General features: G+C 39.1%; 1 protein-coding gene across 5 annotated transcripts in view; it reads left to right on the top strand.

Annotated features, from left to right (window-relative positions):
- Nucleotides 1-19,155, top strand: part of LOC143020052 (uncharacterized protein KIAA0513) — a 49,289-nt gene extending 30,134 nt beyond the window's left edge. For all 5 annotated transcript variants that reach the window (XM_076176221.1, XM_076176219.1, XM_076176223.1 and 2 more), the window contains 4 exons: nt 3,575-3,741; nt 7,229-7,415; nt 11,989-12,217; nt 12,435-19,155. In XM_076176221.1, the coding sequence (XP_076032336.1) occupies nt 3,575-3,741; nt 7,229-7,415; nt 11,989-12,217; nt 12,435-12,594 (743 nt within the window). In that variant the 3' untranslated portion in view covers nt 12,595-19,155. The remainder of the gene's footprint in view (nt 1-3,574; nt 3,742-7,228; nt 7,416-11,988; nt 12,218-12,434) is intronic.
- The last annotated feature ends 765 nt before the right edge of the window (nt 19,156-19,920 follow it).

Genomic DNA, 19,920 nt, shown 5'->3' with positions numbered 1-19,920 from the left:
ATTTATGTGAATGACATGGATGAAGGTGTGGAATGTTACATGAGCTTCTTTGTAGATGATGCAAAACTATTGAAGAAAATGAGTACTGAAACGGATTGTGATTTGCTGCAGAGAGCTTTGAACAGGGTCTGGGAATGGAGTCAGAAGTTGGAAGTGGAATTTAACATTAAGAAATGTAGCATAATGGTGCAAAGGAAACAAAGAAAGTGGGATCTGAAAAAGACCTGGGAGTAATCATCACAAAGGACATGTCCCCTGATAGATAAACAAAATTGTCGGAGAAACCTACAACTGGCTAAGATCAATAAAGGTGGCTTTTACTTGGATAAAGAAATGGCTAGTTGTGCTAGTTCAACAGAAGATACAGTGAGGCAAAAGACAGAAGAGATAAAGCTTGGAAAAGATGGAAAAATGAAAAAAAAAACAAAAAAAAACTGGAAAGTGGCAAATATATATCAACCCTAGAAATGAATATGTAAAAATGCACAGAGAGAAAAAAAGAAACTATGAGAGACATCATAGAAATGTAAAAATCAACTCAAACTATTCTATAGATATGTGAATGGTAAACTTAAAATAAACAGGAAATGGTGTAGCTACCCCATGGAAATATAGAATATACAGAAGATTTAGAAATGGCTGAAGTCATGAAAAATCATTTGAAGTCTGTTTTCACTAGAGAAAAAGTACAGCATTGGGACGAAGGAAATGAAGTGCGAGCCCCCCCCCCCATGAGGGAAATAACAATAACACAAAAAGAAATAATGGATCAATTAACAAACCTTGATGTCAGGAAATCACATGATCCAGACGTAATTGCAAATTGGATACTAAAAGAATCTAAAGAATTAATGGACAAAATATATAGCATAAGTTGCTCACTCAGAGAAGGAAAAATACTGTAGGACTGTACAAATATATAAAGGAGGAAATAAGAACCAACAGATTACAGACTGGTCTCCTTTACAAGCACTGTAGCCAAAATTTGTGAAAAACTGATTAAAAATACACTTAACCCTCGATTTAATGGACAAATGTGTGCAGACCCTTGTCCGTTATTTGCAAAAGTTTGTTATTTGAAAATAGGTCCGTCCGTTACCAATACTGGATACCAGACATAAGTCCGTTACATAGAAAATTATCCGTTAGGTTTTGGCTTGCGCATACATATTAGATATGTAATAAAAAGCTACAGTACATATGTATAATGATGTACATTACATATAAAGAAGAAATTGAACCATTTCTTACCTTAAATCTAGTTGCTGCTATTTACATATGTACAGTACAGGATCTCCATTGGACACCTATCGGACAAATTTTCATTTTACGGACTTTGTCCGGTACTATTTGGCCATTACTACGGGACACCCATCAGACAAATTTTCATTTTGCGGAATTTGTCTGGTATTTGACTGTTACTACCAGATGCCTATTGGACAAATTTTTATTTTACGGATTTCATCCGTAGTATCACTGTTGCTAAAGGACACAGTTTTTGTCCACTAAATCGAAAGTCCGCAAATTCAAGGTCCACTAAATCGAGGGTTGAGTGTAAATGGATAAAACACCTGGAAGAAAACATAATAAAGCCAAGACAATTTGGATTCAGACAGGGAAGATCATGTGCCACAAACTTAATCTGTTTCTACTCAACTAATAGATATGATACAAGAAAGGGATGGATGGGCTGATTGTGCTTTCCTAGACTTACAAAAAGCCTTCAATAAAGTACCACACAAAAAATTATTTAAAAATATTAGAAAACATAGAGATACAAGGTGAATTACTAAACTGGATGGAGGATTTCTTGTATGGCAGAAAAATAAAGAGTAGTGCTCAGAGAAAAGAGTTCATCCTAGGAGGAGGTGATTAGTGGAGTTCCAGAGGGATCTGTATTGGCTCCAATAATGTTTGCTATTTATGTGAATGACCTGGATGAAAATGTGAGATGTTACATGAGCTTCTTTGAGGATGATGCTAAATTACTGAGGAAAGTGAATACTGAAATGGATTGTGAACCACTACAGAGAAACCTGAACAAGGTTTGTAAATGGAGTCAGAAGTGGGAAGTAGACTTAAGAAATGTAGCATAATGGAGTTCAGAAAAAGTAAAAAAAAAAAAAAAAAAAAAAACAATATATATATATATATATATATATATATATATATATATATATATATATGTATATATATATATATATATATATATATATATATATATATCAGGACAATATAAAATTGGAAAATATATATATATATATATATATACATATATATATATATATATATATATATATATATATATCAGGACAATATAAAATTGGAACAGAGGAAGTAAAGAAAGTGGGATCTGAAAAAGACCTGGGAGTAATTATCACAAATGACATGTCCCCTGATAAAAAGATAAACAAAATTGTTGGAGAATCTTACAACTTGTTAAGATCAATAAAGGTGGCTTTGACCAAGACTGAAGTATGCTGTGACACTATGGTCACCCAGTACCAAAAAGAATATAAAGAAAATTGAAAGAATCCGGAGAGTAACCATAAAAATGGCCTCGGCACTTTCAAACCTGTCATGTAAGGACAGACTGTCTAAATTGAAATTACCAACTTTGGAACAAAGAAGAGAAAGAGGTGACCTGCTGCCCATCTACAGAATCATGAAAGACACAGAAGTCCTTAATAGAGAGGACTTACTAAATTGGGATAAGATAAATACAAGGGGACATGAAAAGAAACTCAAAAAGGACATTTATGGAAGAGACCTGAAAAAAAAGTTTTCCACACAGAGTGGTGGATATCTAGAACAAACTGGACAAAACAATAGTGTGTGCAAAAACTATACATGAATTTAAGAGCAAACTAGACACTGAGATGCAAAGACGGGACACCACGAGCATAGCTCCCCATCCTGTAAGATACAACTAGGTAAATGCACACACACACACACACACACTAGATAAATACACACACAAATGCACTGATTAAAGATGGGAGGGTTTTAAGAGGCTATGGAAGTAAATTCCATATAAATATGTGGAATAGCTTAGGTGATATAACCCAAGCTCAAGTAATACACGAGTTAAAATCTAGAAATGGTAATTGGAAATCAAAGATATAGAGTTGGAACCATACATGAATTTGATTCTAGGTATGTTAGAAAATTAGAGAATAGGAGACAGGACCCAAGAAGTGTTGCTCCATTCCAGAATACAACAGTTCAGTAAATACATACATACACACACACATCTCCCCCACCAGAGTTGGAGTGCCTGCTTGTAGTGTAACAATGCTGAAATTTTTTCACCACAGGCAGGACTCGAACAAGGATCATTGAATTAGCAGTTGAGAATAGGCCCTACAAGATAAAGATATTTTTTTTTATAGTTTGGAGTAGTTGCAGTGTACCAAAAGTGAAATATAAATAGTAAGATTTAGCCTATAACTGCATTGAAAATGGTAGAAAAAATGAAAAAGCAGGTTAGGAAGTATATGTTAAATTCATCTTGATAGTATAATGTAAACAGCCTATGTACAGTGGTTTATACATTGTTTTTGTGAATTGGCAGGATCACAAAATTCCCTTCAGTCATGGGCCTCAAGCCTGTCTTATGACAGTCAAGCAGAAGAAGTCAATGAAACTCGGGAATTCACATGGAAATTTGTGGATGATGTTTTCAAAAATCCTCCTCTTATTGATGTGGACAGAAAAGCTCGATTTGGAGAGCTTGCTCAGGTAAGGCCAATAGAAAGTGTGTTCTGTATTTAGATTTCTCTCAAAATAAGTGGAGAGTGGGGTTGGAAGGACCTGGCACATAGGATTGATCAAAGAATACTGGGATTGTTTAGTCACATGTAAAGAATTAGTGAAGAAAAACTAATGAAAAAATAATAGATGTAAGGAACTTTGGGTAAAGATCAAGAATGAAATGATGTACAGGGTAAAGGGGGTATTAAGAGGAATTTCTGTCAAGTAAGGAAGAATAAGTGCAAAAGGTACGAGTGAATGGAGAACAGGTATTAATAGATGAGGGAATGAAACAGCTTGAAGGGATATTCTTTTCTTGTCTACTATGTATTTCTCTCTCCCCTCCTCCTCTCCCCCTCCTCCTCTCCCTGTCCCTCTCCATGTCCTTCTGCCTGTTCCTCCCCCTTCTCCTTCTCTCCTTCTCTCTGTGTGTGTGTGTGTGTGTGTATGTGTATTTACCTAGTTATATTTTACGGGAAGAGAGTATGCTTGTAGTGACCCATCTTGGTAATTCTCAGCATCAAGTTTGTTCTTAAATTCTTGTATAGTTTTTGCGCTCACTGTTTCCTCATCCAATTTATTCCAGATATCCACCACTCTGTGTCAGAAACTATTCTTTTTCAGATCTCTTCTATAACTATCCTTTTAAAGTTTCTTTTCGTGTCCTCTTGTTTTTCTTATATCTCACGAGAGCTATGCTCGTAGTGACCTGTTTTCGTATCTCTCCACATCCAGTTTATTCTTAAAATCGTGTATAGTTCTGGTATTCACTCTTTCTCTGTTCAGTTTGTTCCTGACAGCGATTACTCTATGTGGGAAGCTTTGTTTTTTCAGGTCTCTTCTGTAACTGCCATCTCTGTGTCATCTATATATTCTTTATCTCCTTCATGCAATTTCACTATTTCATGCTTATCCTTTAGTTTGTCATTTATATATCTGTAAAAGAGTTTAGGTTGATCCTTACATTTGTCTATAATATCCCTTTCATAATCTCTCTTTTCTTTCCTGTGTATATTCACATATTCGTTCCTAAGTTTTATATATGTTTGCCATTTGGATGTTTTTCTATCTTTTTTCCATTTTTTCCAGGCTTTGTCTCTCCTGTCTCTAGCCTCACTACACCTTTTGTTAAACCAACATTTTATGTAAATCTCTTTTTGTTTCTTTTTTGGTACATATTTGTTAATTCCTTCTTTGTACTTTTCTTTGAATATGTTCCATTTGTCTTCCATCTTTGTTTCCTCTTTAGAGAATTTATCCCAATTTGTGTTTTGGACAATTTTTCTTAGTTTTACAAAATCCGTTTTGTTGTACATAAATCTTCCTTCTCTATGTTTATCATTCCTATCTACATTGTTCTGTTCTTTTAATTCAAACTCTATTAGTATATGGTCACTCTTTCCAATTGGTGTTTTATACACCATTTTGTTCACAATATCTGGTTCAAAAGTTGATATTAAGTCTAGTTTCGATGGTTCCTCATTGTTTCTATATTTGTATTTTCCTTAATCCATTGTGTTAGGGTGTATTTGATGGTCATATCCAGTAGAATATTGCTCCAAAGTTCATCTTCCCCTTTAACTATCATTTCTTCTCAGATTATGTCTTTTGCATTGAAATTGCCCATGATTACTATGTTTCCACCCTCTTTCAGTAACTCGTTTAGCATATTCATTGTTTCTTCCAGTAAATTAGAATGCTGTCCGACCATGCATGTGTCTTTGGTGGTACATACACTGCTACAAATTTTCTGCTTTTCATCTCTTTGTTTGCAATTTTAATCATAATTACTTCTACATTGCCTTGGCCTTCAATAATCTTTGTCACATTGAGACCATTTTTGGTCAATATTATGACACCTCCTCCTTTCTTGTCTGTTCTATTTTCACCCAGTGGTTGTATAGACCATGTTTTGCTATGCTTGTTGATAGAGGTCCTTTCAATTTTGTCCCTACTATTCCCATGATATCAGGTTTTTCTGTTTCTAGATAGTCATTTAGTGAATTGATTCCAGAGATCATACCATCAATATTTGTGTATGCCACTTTTATTTTCATATTTTCTTTTCTTTTTTGGTTTAAGTTTCCATTTTTTTGATGTACCATTTTTTCAGTCTGAAGTCCAGCACTCTCCAAAAAAACTCGTTTTTTTTCTGTCTCTGTTTTCTTCTCATTTTGATCATTGGCTTCAATTCTGAGAGCTTTGTCTTTCTCTTTTTCCTCATCACTCATTTCCTTTTGTATCCTTATATGTTTGAATTTCTCGCTGTTTGCCAGTTTAACCGCTTTTAATAATACCTCCTCTGCTATCATTTGCATTCTTAGTTTTATTTTCAGAGGTCTATGTTGTTTTTCTTTTGAATATTTGCCTATTCTATGGATTCTGTCGATTTCTTTATAGAGATTTTGTCCTTCATCCTGTATTTCTTTCAGAATTTCCTATGCTAATTCCTTCTCCTCCTTTTCTCTCTGGTATCTATAAATATATATATATATATATATATATATATATATATATATATATATATATATCATATCATGCTTTTCCTGGATACCACGGACCACAATGCACTTACCTTTGTCAACTGTACCTCTCACCCAATTTTCCTTTTCTTTAATTACCCATCTCCTTTTATGCATGGGGGGACGGAGAGGGGGGGGGTCACCGATTTAATGAAGCGACCTTGCTGTGGATGTGCTGTGTCTTGCAACACTACTTCTGACCCAGGGCAGCGGACAAGGTGCAGCGATGACCCATCATCCAGGAGGTGCTAAGATGAGAGGGAGGGTGGAGGGCTTTGGAGTGTATTCAGGGATGGAATGGGTGTGAATGATTTTATGCTTTTTCCTTTTTGGTTACCTCCCTTGTAAGGGGGAAAAAGCCTTGGTATATGTATGTATGTACTTTCATAATTGTTTCTTTTGTATTTTCCTCCATCTGCCTTTTTAACATTTCTCTAAAAGATATTTCTTGATTTTCCTGTTCTTGTTTCCATTGATTTTTTATCTTAATGAGGTCTGTTTCTTTGATTGACTGCCACTTTTCTGGTCACTACTGGAAAAGTGGCAGAGTCAGTCAAAGAAACAGACCTCATTGAAATAAAAAATCAATGGAAACAAGAACAGGAAAATCAAGAAATATCTTGTGTGTGTGTGTGTCAGGGGGATGGTATTCATTATGAATTATCAGTGGCTGATTATGTCAGTTGCGACACTGCTTCTGACCCAGGGCAGTGGACAAGGTGCAGGGATGACCGTCATTCAGGAGGTGCTAAGATAAGAGGGAGGGTGGAGGGGTGTGGAGTGTATTCAGGGATGGAATGGGTGGGAATGATTTTATGCCTTTTTCTTTTTGGCTACCCCCCTTGTAAGGGGGAAAAAGCCTTGGTATATGTATGTATGATTGTCAGTTGATATTTAGTATTTGTTTTCAATATTTCTATTTTATTATTCTTTTGTATTTTCACTCCTTTCAGACAGAACAAGGTCGTCTATGGTTTGCTCGCTGCATAAATGCAAAACGTTGCTGTAAATGTGTTAGTGAAGCAACTTTCTTCTCCCTCATCCAACACTTCTCTGTTATGCTCTTTGAATGTGCTGAGGCAGATGACTTTTCTCCTGCTAAGAGCTTGATGAACATGTGCTTCACATTTTATCATGAAGGTTGGTGTGAGTTACACCTAGGCCACTTGTGAGGACATTTGGGTCCAGGACATAAACCCACTTTGGGAATTGGCTCAGGACATAAAACACCATCAGTTCCCGAAGTGGGTGTATGTCCTGGGCCTGAACATCTTCACAAATGGTGCTTGGCAAGTGTCATAGATAGACCTAGATGTAATCTTTATTTATATATGTGAATATACATAAAAGCCTTTTCCCCTTATAAGGATGGTGGGCATGACACCCACACTAGACCCATGCACCGATTGAAAAACCCATTCTCAATCCTTCCCATCTTAGCTCTCATAGATGAAGGGTCCCTCTTTTCTGTCACACTACTTGGATTAGAAGCAGTGGTACAAAATGCCAGAGCTGGTTTACTTCCAGTTAATTATATGGTAGCCTCCCTCATCTACTCAAGAAATTTATGTAGCAGACTACAAAAAAAAAAAATTGGGCTACAATATTTCCTTATGCAGTTTGAATGTGTTTGAGATGAGGTGTCTGAGAAGTATGATGGGGGTTACTAGGCTAGATAGAGTGAGAAATGAGGAGGAGAACAGGGGTGGAAAAGGAGCTGGGAGATAGGGTTGATGAAAGAATATTAGGATGGTTTGGACACATGGAAAGAATGAATGAAGAAAGACTAGTAAAAGAGGTGTGGAAGGCAGATGTGGAGGGAGTGAACATGAGGGGACGTCCTAGGATGAGGTGGATGGATGGGGTGAAGGGGGCTTTGGGGAAGAGGGGAATGTCTGTTGAGGAAGGATGGGAGAGGACAGAAGACGGGTGAATGGAGAATGGTTGTATATGGATGATGATGTGATTGCATGAGGTGGAATGGGCGGGTGGATGGGGGGTGAGGTAGTATGTGTGAGCAAAATTTGACGCAGCCCGAAGGGATTTCTCCCCGTCCTCTCATTTTATGCAATGGGGGGACAGAGAGGGGGGGGGGGTCGCCGATTTAATGAAGCGGCCTTGCTGTGTCTTGCGACACTGCTTCTGACCCAGGGCAGTGGACAAGGTGCAGGGATGACCCGTCATTCAGGAGGTGCTAAGATAAGAGGGAGGGTGGAGGGGTGTGGAGTGTATTCAGGGATGGAATGGGTGGGAATGATTTTACGCCTTTTTCTTTTTGGCTACCCCCCTTGTAAGGGGGAAAAAGCCTTGGTATATGTATGTATGTATGTATTTATAACCAATCTTCATTCATCCCTATCTTTTGCACTCCCTCTTCCTTGCTTAAGACAATGTTATTGCATCCAAGACCCACATTACCCTGTCCATCCATGTCATACTTGGTCATTACCACAAATTCTTTCCATTCACTTCTGCTTTCCATCTTTCCATTTTTTTCTAATCTTCATTTGTTTCCATATGCTGAAACCATCTCCATTATTTATTCAACCCTATATGTAAACTCTTGTTTCACCTTTGCTCTCTGCCTCTCTACATTTCTCTGTCCATTCTTGTAACCCTTACCATACTTCTTGAAGACTTCAAGCCACACACATTTAGGTTATTCCTTTTTGCCTCCAAATTCCAAATCTCTCCTCCATAGTGCCATTGGGCACAATTAATTAGTTGTACATTTATCTGGGAAAAAATCATAGTGGAGAGATGATGGAGATGTGTCTAGAGAGTTGATCATAGCAAATACAGTGTTTAGGAAGAAAGTCAAGCATAAGTATACATGGGAGAGGATGGTGGATGGAAGGGTGGTAGAGCATTAATGGACTATGTAGTGGTAACCAGGAGTATAATAGGAATAGTTTATGATGTACATGTTCTAAGGGGAGAGAGTGGGGGAATATCAGATAATTTTTTGGTGGAAGGTAAGTTGAGAGTGGAGGATAGATGGAGAAAGAGGAAAAGGACTGAAGGTAGGGAGATGCTTAATGTGAACTGCTTAAATGAGAAAGCAAAGGAGTAGTACAAGAAGCTGAGAGAGGAGTGGGAGGGAGTGAAGGATAGAGTAGAACTAGGAGTGGAGGAGGAATGGGGATGGTTCAAGGAGGGAGTCACAAGATGTGCAAAGATTGTGTGTGGAACAAGGAGGATGGGAGGAAATAGAATGAAGGGTAATGAATGGTGGGATGAGGAAGCAAAGAAGGTTGTAGAAAAGAAGAAATGAGCTTTCACAAATTGGTTACGAAATAGGATGAGAGAATCATATGACAGGTACAAAGAAAAGAGAAGTGAAGCATAAGATAAAGGAGGCAAAGTGGAGAGCAGATGTGAAATGGGGTAAGAGTATGACAGAAAATTTTGAAAGTAATAAAAAGATGTTTTGGAAGGAAATTAAGAGAGGAAGAGGGGGCAAATCAAGTAGAGTGGAAAAGGTAAAAGGTGCAGATGGAGAAATGATAATGGAAGAGAAGGCAGTAAGAGAAAGATGGGAAGAGTATTTTAGTGAATTATTAAATGTGAAGGAGGCTAGGAAGGGAAAGGTAGTTGCAGTGGGAAGTGCTAAGAAAATGGCAGTGATGAGTGAGGAAAATGGAGAAATAAGAAAAGATGAGGTGAAAGCAGTTGTTAAGATGAGGAGAGCAATTAAGGCACCTGGGTTGGATGGATGTCATACAGAATGTCTAAAAAAAAGTAGGTACAGTGATGGTGGACTAGCTGGTGAGGTTATTCAATGTATGTTTAAGGACTGGAGGAATGCCTGTATAGTTACACTTTATAAAGGAAATGGGGACAAGTGTGATTGTAGTAGTAAGTGTAGTTGGGAAGGCTTATGGGAGGGTTTTGATTGAGAGGATTAGGAGAGGAACAGAGTGAGGAACTGTGGGTTTAGAACAGGTAGGGGTTGTGTTGGTCAAATTTTTTGTGGTAAGATTGTTGGTCAGATTTTTGTGGTAAGACAGATATGTGAGAAAGCTTTAGGAAAAGGTAAAGATGTTTTTTTGGACTTTTATGGATTTGGAAAAGGCTTTTGACAGGAAGGCATTGTGGGAGGTATTGCAGATATATGGAATAGGAGGAAGGCTTTTAAGAGCAGTCAAGAGTTTTTACGAGAGTAGTAGAGCTTGTGTTAGAATCAGAAATGAAGAGAGTGGGTGGTTTGAGGTAAAGGTAGGACTTTGTCAGGGATGTGTCATGTCACCATGGCCGTTCAGTTTATATGTGGATGGGGCTCTGTGAGAGGTAAATGCAGGGGTAATGGGTCAGGGATGGGAGATGGTAAAGGAAGATGGAGAAAAGTGGGAGATAAGCCATTTGTTGTTTGCCGACGACACTGCGCTTGTAGCAGGATCAGAGGAGAGATTGAGAAAGATAGTGACAGAGTTTGGGAAGGTGTGTGAAAGAAGGAAGTTGAAGATAAATGTGGGTAAAAGTAAGGTGATGAGATGTACAAGGGGAGAAAGTGGCAGCAGACTGGAGGTGAGATTAAGGGAGAGAGACTGGAGGATGTGGATAGGTTCAGATACTTGGGTGCAAATGTGGTGAGAAAGGGAGTGGGGGTGGAGGTAGAACGTAGATTAAGAGAAGAAAGTAAATGCCTTGGAGGATTAAAAACTGTAATGAGAAATAGACATATGGTAATGGATACTAAGAGGAGATTGTATAAAGGAGTGATTGTGCCGACAGCACTGTACAGGGCAGAAACATGGAACATAAGAGATGAAGAGAGGAGTTTGAATGTATTTGAAATGAGATGCCTGAGAAGTATGGTAGAGGTTACTAGGCTGGATAGTGAGAAACAAGAGGTGAAGAGGAGAGCAGGGGTGGAAAGAGAGTTGGGAGATAGGGTTGATAAAAGAGTATTAGGATGGTTTGGACACATGGAAAGAATGAGTGAAGAAAGATTAGTAAAAGAGATGTGGAAGGCAGAGGTGGAGGAAGTGAACATGAGGGGGCAACCAAGGATGAGATGAATGGATGGGGTAAAAGGGGCATTGGGAAAGAGGGGAATGTCTGTTGAAGAAGGACAGGAGAAGACAGAAGATAAGGTGAGTGGAGAATGATTGTATATGGATGATGCTATGATGCATGAGGGGAGTGGGTGGAAGATGGGGTGTGAGAGTATGTGTGAAAAATAAATTGATGCAGCCCGAAGGAATTTCTCCTTGTCTTCTCCATTTTCTTACAAGGGGATGGAGAGGGTGTGTGTGTGTGTGGGGGGGGGTTTGCCAATTTAATGAAGTGACCTTGCTGTGAATGGTCTTGCGATACTGCTTCTGACCCAGGGCAGTGGGCGAGATGCAAGGGTGGCCCATCAACCAGGAAGAGCGAAGATAAGATGGAAGGAAGGGGGTAGATGGGAGTGGAATGTGGGGATGGAATGGGTGGGAGTGTTTTTTTATGCCTTTGTTTTTTTGCTACCTCTCTTGTATGGGGGGAAAAGCCTTTGGTATATGTATGTACATTTATCTTTGTGTTCATCACTAGATAATTGTTTACCCCCACTGCTTTATGTATTAACTCCTCAACAGAGCCCTTACATGCCTAAGTGCCACCCCAGGGCAGTTTTCAGTGATGCACTTCATCTCAGACCTATTTAAATTTCTCATTTCTGTCTCCCTTAGATCCAATAAATATGTTTTTTTCTTTCCTATTCATTCAATAGTCTTGAGTCCTGAAGGACAGAGACGAGGTAAGGAGTTCCTTTACATCTACCTGCGGCAGCAGCCCATATGGAGATCAATGCGCTTCTGGAATGCTGCCTTCTTTGATGCTCTTCAGTGTGAACGATCCATGCGGCCAGTTGTGACACGTGAGGAAGTAGAAAACAACAGGCTTCAGGCCTTGACAGACGAACTGCATTATCAGGAGAATATTACATTTGGTCAGCTGGGGTATGTATTAGTGGGTCCATGTTGTAGTGCTCAGCTCAAGAGTTTGGGTACTTGTAATTGTTTCTATTTTTTTTTTCATGCTCTAGTATACATATCCTATGTAAAGTTTAGCATACTGTTGATATTAACCTGCAATATTCTTTTCTTTCCTCACTATTAGAAGTATGAAGCAGTTACAATTGTTTGAGTAAGTAGTTCTGTATTTTTTCCTCCACAGAACTTTCACCTGTAATATGCATGCATTTGGGCTGAGCAAAGAAATGTGTGTAGAATTTTTGAGAAAGCAAGTAACAATTGCCAGCTTACGACAGGATCAAGTCAAGTTACTGCGAGATAACATTGACAGGATGTACAGTGGCAGGCAGGAGTGGCAGTGAAGGTAGCCACATATAAGTAACTTAGTTACAAACCAGAAAATAGGGAAAACCTGTTGGGGATAGAAGCCAAACAGGTGACCAAAGTTTTTGATGACCTGATTAGCTTTAATTTTTCATAGTAACTACATTTCTATCACTGACATTTCTTTCATATTTGCATGACAACAAGGATGCAAAAAGTTGTTCATATGATAGATTTATGATATATAGTGCTGCAACTTTTAGACATTTTCAGGCATACAAAAGACAAAACAAACTTCACATACATCATAAATTTGCAATGGAATATTGCATTTGTCGTCATGTATGAAGTGATATCTGCTACATTCCTTTCCAATACTGGTTCTACCTTTCCAGTTGAAAATAGCCATTTATCTATTCTAGTCTTTAATAGATAGCAATCAAATATTGTAAAGAAAATTTTTGATACAATTTTATTGAATAAATGAGTGCATGAGTCATCATTTGTTTGTAAATATTAACAAATATCAAAAGCAGGAAGAACAGAAATAAGTAAAATATTGTGATGCTACTAACTTGTAATAAGTGATTTGGGAATGTGGAGTGATTGCCATTATCATATTCATTTGAATGTTGATATGGTGAGCTACTCAGTTTCTAGTGCCTGAATGTTAGATAAGCAAGCATCATATCACTCCTTTCCCTGAAGATGGAATGCGTTAGGATGGAATTTTTTTGCTGGTTGACATGGATTTGAAATGCAGAGCTGTTTGAATCTCACTATAGTGTAGCTTAGGCCACAGACATCACCATAGACATAGACCCTTATTGTAGCATAAAGGCTTGACTACATGTTATCAACACAGTATTTTCTCGGATATCATTTCTGTTTAGTTAAATTGATTAATGCCAGTGGGACATTTGGATGGGTTTGATAGTACATGAGGCTATGGAGGTTCCTCCATACCTCAGTATAAATTGGGACCAAATGTCGCTTTTCTAGTCTTGGGGTACTTTTCCTATTTCCAGAAAACATGCAGTTTTATGTGTTTTGCCAACTAGTTGTTCTTGGCATTTTTTTAGTTTACCATCGGAAAGTTCTTGAGTAACTTATGTACTTTTCACACTTCCACTTTAACATTGTTAGATATAACTCAAGTTATTCCTTTCTCCTCCTTGAAGTCCTTTCTTTGATGAATACTGATTGAAAAGTTTCTTGCCTTTTAGTTTTATCATACACTATCCTCCTAAGCTGTGTCTTGCTGCATTGCTTCTGACCCAGGGCAGTGGGCAAGATATAGGGATGACCCATCATCCATGAGGAGCTAAGATGAAAAGGAAGAAAGGGTGGTCAATGGGAGTGGAATGGGTAGGAGTGGCTACTTGCCTTTTAATTTGGCTACCTCCCTTGTGTATATATATATATATATATATATACACACACACACACACACACACCAAGGGCTTTTTCCCGCTTACAAGGGAGGTAGCCAAAGTCATAGGCATAAATCCACTCCCACTTATTTCATCCTCACATACTCCACTCCCATGCGCCATCCCTCCCTCCCTCCCTCCCTCCCTCCCTCCCTCCTTCCCTCCCTCCTTCCCTCCCCTCCCTCCATCCCTCCATCCCTCCCTCTTTCCCTCCATCCCTCCCTCTTTTCTTGGCTCCTCATGGATGATGGGTCATCCCTGCACCTTGCCCACTGCCCTGGGTCATAAGCAATGTAGCAAGACAGCATATCTACAGCAAGGTCGCTTCATTTAATTGGCGACCCATCCCCAACCCACTCCCTTCCATGCATCACAACTCATGCATACACAACCATTCTCCACTCATCCTTATCTTCTGTCTTCTCCCTTCCCTCCTCAACTGACATTCCCCTCTTTTCAAATACCCCTTTTACCCCATCCATCCATCTCATCCTTGGTCACCCCCTCATGTTCATTTCCTCCACCTCTGCCTTCCACATATCTTTTACTAATCTTTCTTCACTCATTGTTTCCCTGTATCCAAACCATCCCAATATTCTTTCATCAACCCTATCTCCCAACTCCCTTTCCATCCCTTCTCCTCCTCACCTCCTCGTTTCTCACTCTATCCAGCCTAGTAACCCCTACCATACCTCTCAGGTATGTTATCTCAAACACATTTAAACACTTTCTCTCTTATTTTCCATGTTTCTACCCCATACAGTGCTGTTGGCACAATCACCCCTTCATACACTCTCCTCTTAGCATCCATTCCCAAATGTCTTTCTCATTCCACTTTTTAATCCCCTAAGGCATTTATTTGCTTCTCTTAGTGTACATTCCACCTCCACTCCTTTTCCTGCCACATTTGCCACCAAGTATTTAAAGCTATCCACTTCCCTGAGTCTTTCTTCCTTTCCCCTCCTCAACTCTTTATTTCTCACTCTATTCAGCCTAGTAACCCCTACCATACTTCTCAGGCATTTCTTCTCAAACAGATTTAAACATTTCCTCTCTTATGTTCCATGTTTCTGCCCCATACAGTGCTGTTGGCACAATCACCCCTTCATACAATCTCCTCTTAGCATCCATTCCCAAATGTCCATATCTCATTACACTTTTTAATTCCCCAAGGTATTTCCTTGCTTTTCTCAATCTACATTTTACCTCTACCACCACTCCTCCCTTTCCTGCCACATTTGCCAAGTATTTAAAGCTATCCATTTTCCCCAGTCTTTCTCCCTTAATACTCCCTCCCAATTCCCTGCCATCCTCTCCCCTTGTACATCACATCACCTTACTTTTACCCACATTTATATTCAATTTCCTTCTTTCACACACCCTTCCAAACTCTGTCACCAACTTCCTTAATCCCTTCTCTTGTCCTGCTACAAGTGCAGTGTCATCAGCAAACAACAACTGGCTTCTTTTCCATTTTTCTCCCTTTTCTTTAACTATCTCCAATCCATGGCCCATTACCCTTTCATTTACCTCTTGCACCACCCCATCCATGTATAAATTGAATAGACATGGTGACGTGACACATCCCTGGCGAAGCCCCACCTTTACTTCAAACCACTCACTCTTTCCATTTCTAATTCTAACAGAGGCTCTACTACTCTTGTAAAAACTCTTGACTGCTCATAACAGCTTCCCTCCTATTTCATATATCTGCAATACCTCCCACAGTGCCCTTCTGTTTACCCTGTCATAAGCCCTTTCCAAATCCATAAAGGCCCAAAAATCATCCTTAACATTTTCAAAAGCTTTCTCACATATCTGTCTTACCACAAAAATCTGGTCCATGCAACCCCTACCTGTCCTAAACCCACACTGTTCCTCCCCAATTACTCCCCCTGTTCCTCTCCTAATTGCTCAATCAGAACCCTCCCATAAGCCTTCCAAACTACAGACAATAAAGTGATCCCATTGAAACTACTCCACTCACCTTGTCCCCTTTTCTCTTGTAAAGCAAAACTATACATGCAGCCCTCTGGGACTACCCTCTTTTAGACAAACACTAAACAACCTCACCAGCCAGTCCACCATCACTGTACCTCCCTTTTTTAGATGCTCCACATGATACCCATCTAACCCAGCTGCCTTACCTTCTTTCATCACTTTGATAACTGCATTCACCTCATCTTTTTTTTATTTCGCCTCCTTTTTCCTCACTCATCACTGTCATTTTCTTAGTGCTTCCCACTGCAACTACCTTTCCCCCATTCCTCCTCCACTCCTAGTTGTACTCTATCCTTCACTTCCTCCCATTCTCTTAATTACATTGAACTTGTAGACTCCTTCTCTGTTATTCATTTTAGTATTTGGTCCAGAAATCTATAGAACAGTTTAGATTCATCTTTGTTGACACTCTTTTACCTAATAAGTACACAGTTCTATGCAAGAGCCCTCAAACCCACCCACCCTTCATATCCTTTTATACTAAAACATCCCATTAAGTACAACATAAAAACAGCCCCAACAGTATTCTGCTCAGTCTTCTACATTAACCCACCCCCAGCATTCCATAATGTGTCTATATAAGAACACGCACACTCTGATCACAAAACAAGTACTTCAGACTTCCAAGTTTTGTATTTCACCAAACTTTCTCAAATCAACCTAGTGGGAAATCAGTTGCAAGATGAGCAAGAATTACACTGACATGTCAAGGCTCAGGTCACCGTCCTACATTGGATGAAATCAGCCTGGTAATAGACACATTTACCCTAGATGCAACCACCAAACCTTGTACTACACTGACCTACACTCCCCCAGGCAATTGCATAAAATCTCCTCACTGAACTGGTGGCTTTTGGCTGGTTCCTTTGGGACTGCAGGTGTCTTATATGAGAGAACTGGGACATCAGATTAGTTTATATACCTAGTTGTAATAGACAGGAAAAGAGCTATACCTTGATGATGTTAGACTGGACTGACTTCAGGCTATTCCATGAGTTGACACATGGGAACAGAAGTCTTGTATTTTGACATCATGTATGTTTATATATGTAGTGTAGCATGTTTTGTGTGTGTCCTTGCCTAATTTTACTTACTTATCTATCTATTCTATATACCAAGGGATTTTTCCCCTTTATGAGGGAGGTAGCCAAGTCAAAAGACAAGTAACCAATTGCACCCATCTCACACTGACCCATTTCTCATCCGCCACTTTTCCCACTCGTCTCAGTTCCTCATGGATAATAGGTCATCCCTGTATCCCACTCACTGCCCTGGGTCAGAAGCAATGCAGAAAGACACAGCACATCCACAGCAAGGCTGCTTCATTTAATCAGTGACACCTCCCCTTTCAGTCCCCTTATGCAGAAAAAGAGAGGACAGGGAGAAATCCCTTCAGACTGCATCAAAATATCATACATAACCACAACCTGCCCCCCGAGCCTCATTCCCTTCCTTCCTTGCATCATGGTATCATCTATACACAGTCATTCTCCACACACCCCTATCTCCTGCCTTCTCCCTTCCCTGCTCAACAGACATTCTGTTAGGCTGGTTTGAAGGCAAACTTTGATGGAGAGAAATTGTTTATTTAGGTTTGATAGGGCTTGCTCTAAGTGTGAGAAAAAGGGGTGGAGGGTAAGAGATGGTGAAGGAGGTGATGACTGTACATTTCAAGTTGTGTCCCAACTTGGTCTGCTTGTGGGGGAGGGGGGAGGAGGTAAAAAAGCAAGGAGATAGCAAAGCAGGCTCTATGCATGATGCTCCAAGGAACTCTGGATCTTCAGCATTTGTCTGATCTTTATGTACATAGACAGGTCATGACCCAAGCCCTTGATTGGCACAAGGTCAAAGTCAATGCCTGGGAAGTCAGATGCAAAATGTTCTTATGCTGTTGTGTCACCAAGTATATATATATATACACACACACACATATACCAATGGCTTTTTTCCCCCTTACAAGGGAGGTAGCCGAAAACAGACAATAAATAAACTCCCATCCATTCCATCCCCACATACTCCACTCCCATTTACCCCCCTCCCTCCCTTTCATCTTGGCTCCTCCTGGATGACAGGTGATCCCAGCATCTTGCCCATTGCCCTGGGTCAGAAGCAATGTAGCAAGACACAGCACATCCACAGCAAGGCCACTTTATTTAATAGGTGCTCCAACCCCCAACCCCCCTTCTTCATCCCCTCATACAGAAAAAGAGAAGACGGGGAGAAATCCCATTGGGCTGCATCAAAATATCATTCACACATACTCCCTCACCTCCCCAACCCCCACCCAGTCCCATGCATCACAGCATCATCCATTCACAACCATTCTCCACTCACCCCTATCCTCCATCTTCTCTCTTCCTCAACAAATATTACTCTTTCCCAATTTCCCTTTTACCCCATCTATCCGTCTCATTCTTGGTAGTCCCCTCATGTTTATGCCTTCCACCTCCGCCTTCCACACATCTTTTACTAATCTTTCTTTAATCATTCTTTCCATGTGTCTAAACCATCCCAATACTCTTTCGTCAAACATATCTCCCAACTCCCTTTCTATCCCTGCTCTCCTCTTCACCTCCTCATTTCTCACTCTATCCAACCTTGTAACCCCTACCACACTTCTTGGGCTTTTCATCTCAAATGCATTTAAACTCTTCTTCTCTTATGTTCCATGTTTCTGCCCCATACAGTGCTGTAGGCACACTCACCCCTTCATACAATCTCCTTTTAGTATCCATTCCCAAATGTCTATTTCTCATTGCACTTTTCAATCCCTCAAGGCATTTATTTGCTTCTCTCAATCTACATTCCACCTCCACCCCAACTTCTCCCTTTCCTGCCACATTCACATCCAAGTATCTAAAGCTATCCACTTTCTCCAGTCTCTCTCCCCTAATACTCACTTCCAGTTTGCTGCCACATTCTCCCCTTGTACATCTCATCACCTTACATATACATATATTTATATATGTATATGTACTTAAGAATGCATTATATCAATATGTTCACATAGATATTTATTTACTTATTTGTAGTATACATGAAAAGAGCAATGCTAGTTGAGTCATGTCTTCAATTCTTATTACATTAATATATTAAAGAAAAAACACCAATATTATGTAGAAATAATGCATTAAAAACACCAATATTATGTAAAAATAATTCATTTGATGTGTGTGTGTGTGTGTACTTTATACACTTATGAACTTATGTATTAACTAACAAAAAAGTACAGAGGGGTTTCTCTGAAGTGTATGAAACCATCTAGCATTAGCACCCAAGGGCTAATACCAGCATTTTAGAAGTTAAGGTGTGTTAATGTACAGTATGTCTACTGTATGTAGTTTGTATATATTCATATGCATTTCAATATGTTTGTAAATGTTGGTCATGAGCAAGTTAGTTTTAGTATCATGATATATTATTTAACTTGATTATAGATCATAAGATATATTCAAATTTACCATAGTATTCATACAGAAGATCTTAACTATTCAACCATATAGTTACCATGATAATTCTGGGGCAATAGATTGATTGATAGTTACCATAAAATGTCATAAGGCTACACAAGAGAGATATATTACCACCTTAGTTTTTTATTGTGAAAAGTAAAGCATATTGATAATGCCCTGCATGAAAGTGAATTACCGTACTGTTGATTCTCACTGATAGATGTTAACAGTGCTGATAGGAATGATTGAATTCACTTTTTATTTAGATGGCAGAAAGTGCCTATTGTGCAGGCAAAACTTTCATATCGTTTAACAAGTTCTTTCATTAGTTACAAACCACAAATGATTATACATTGGTTTTGAAAATGGATACCCTTGACAGTGTTTGAATTTTAAAGATAATCACCTGTATTTGGGGTTTGTATAGAAGTGTGAACATGTCACTTGTGACAGTAAATACTGGTGTAGGAGTTCTTAT

This window comes from Oratosquilla oratoria, chromosome 38 (genome assembly GCF_046742065.1).
Source record: "Oratosquilla oratoria isolate Oo_2021 chromosome 38, ASM4674206v1, whole genome shotgun sequence".
NCBI classification, from domain to species: Eukaryota; Metazoa; Arthropoda; class Malacostraca; order Stomatopoda; family Squillidae; genus Oratosquilla; species Oratosquilla oratoria.
The sequence above is the reverse complement of the archived record's forward strand: the minus strand, read 5'-3'. Positions and strand labels throughout refer to the sequence as shown.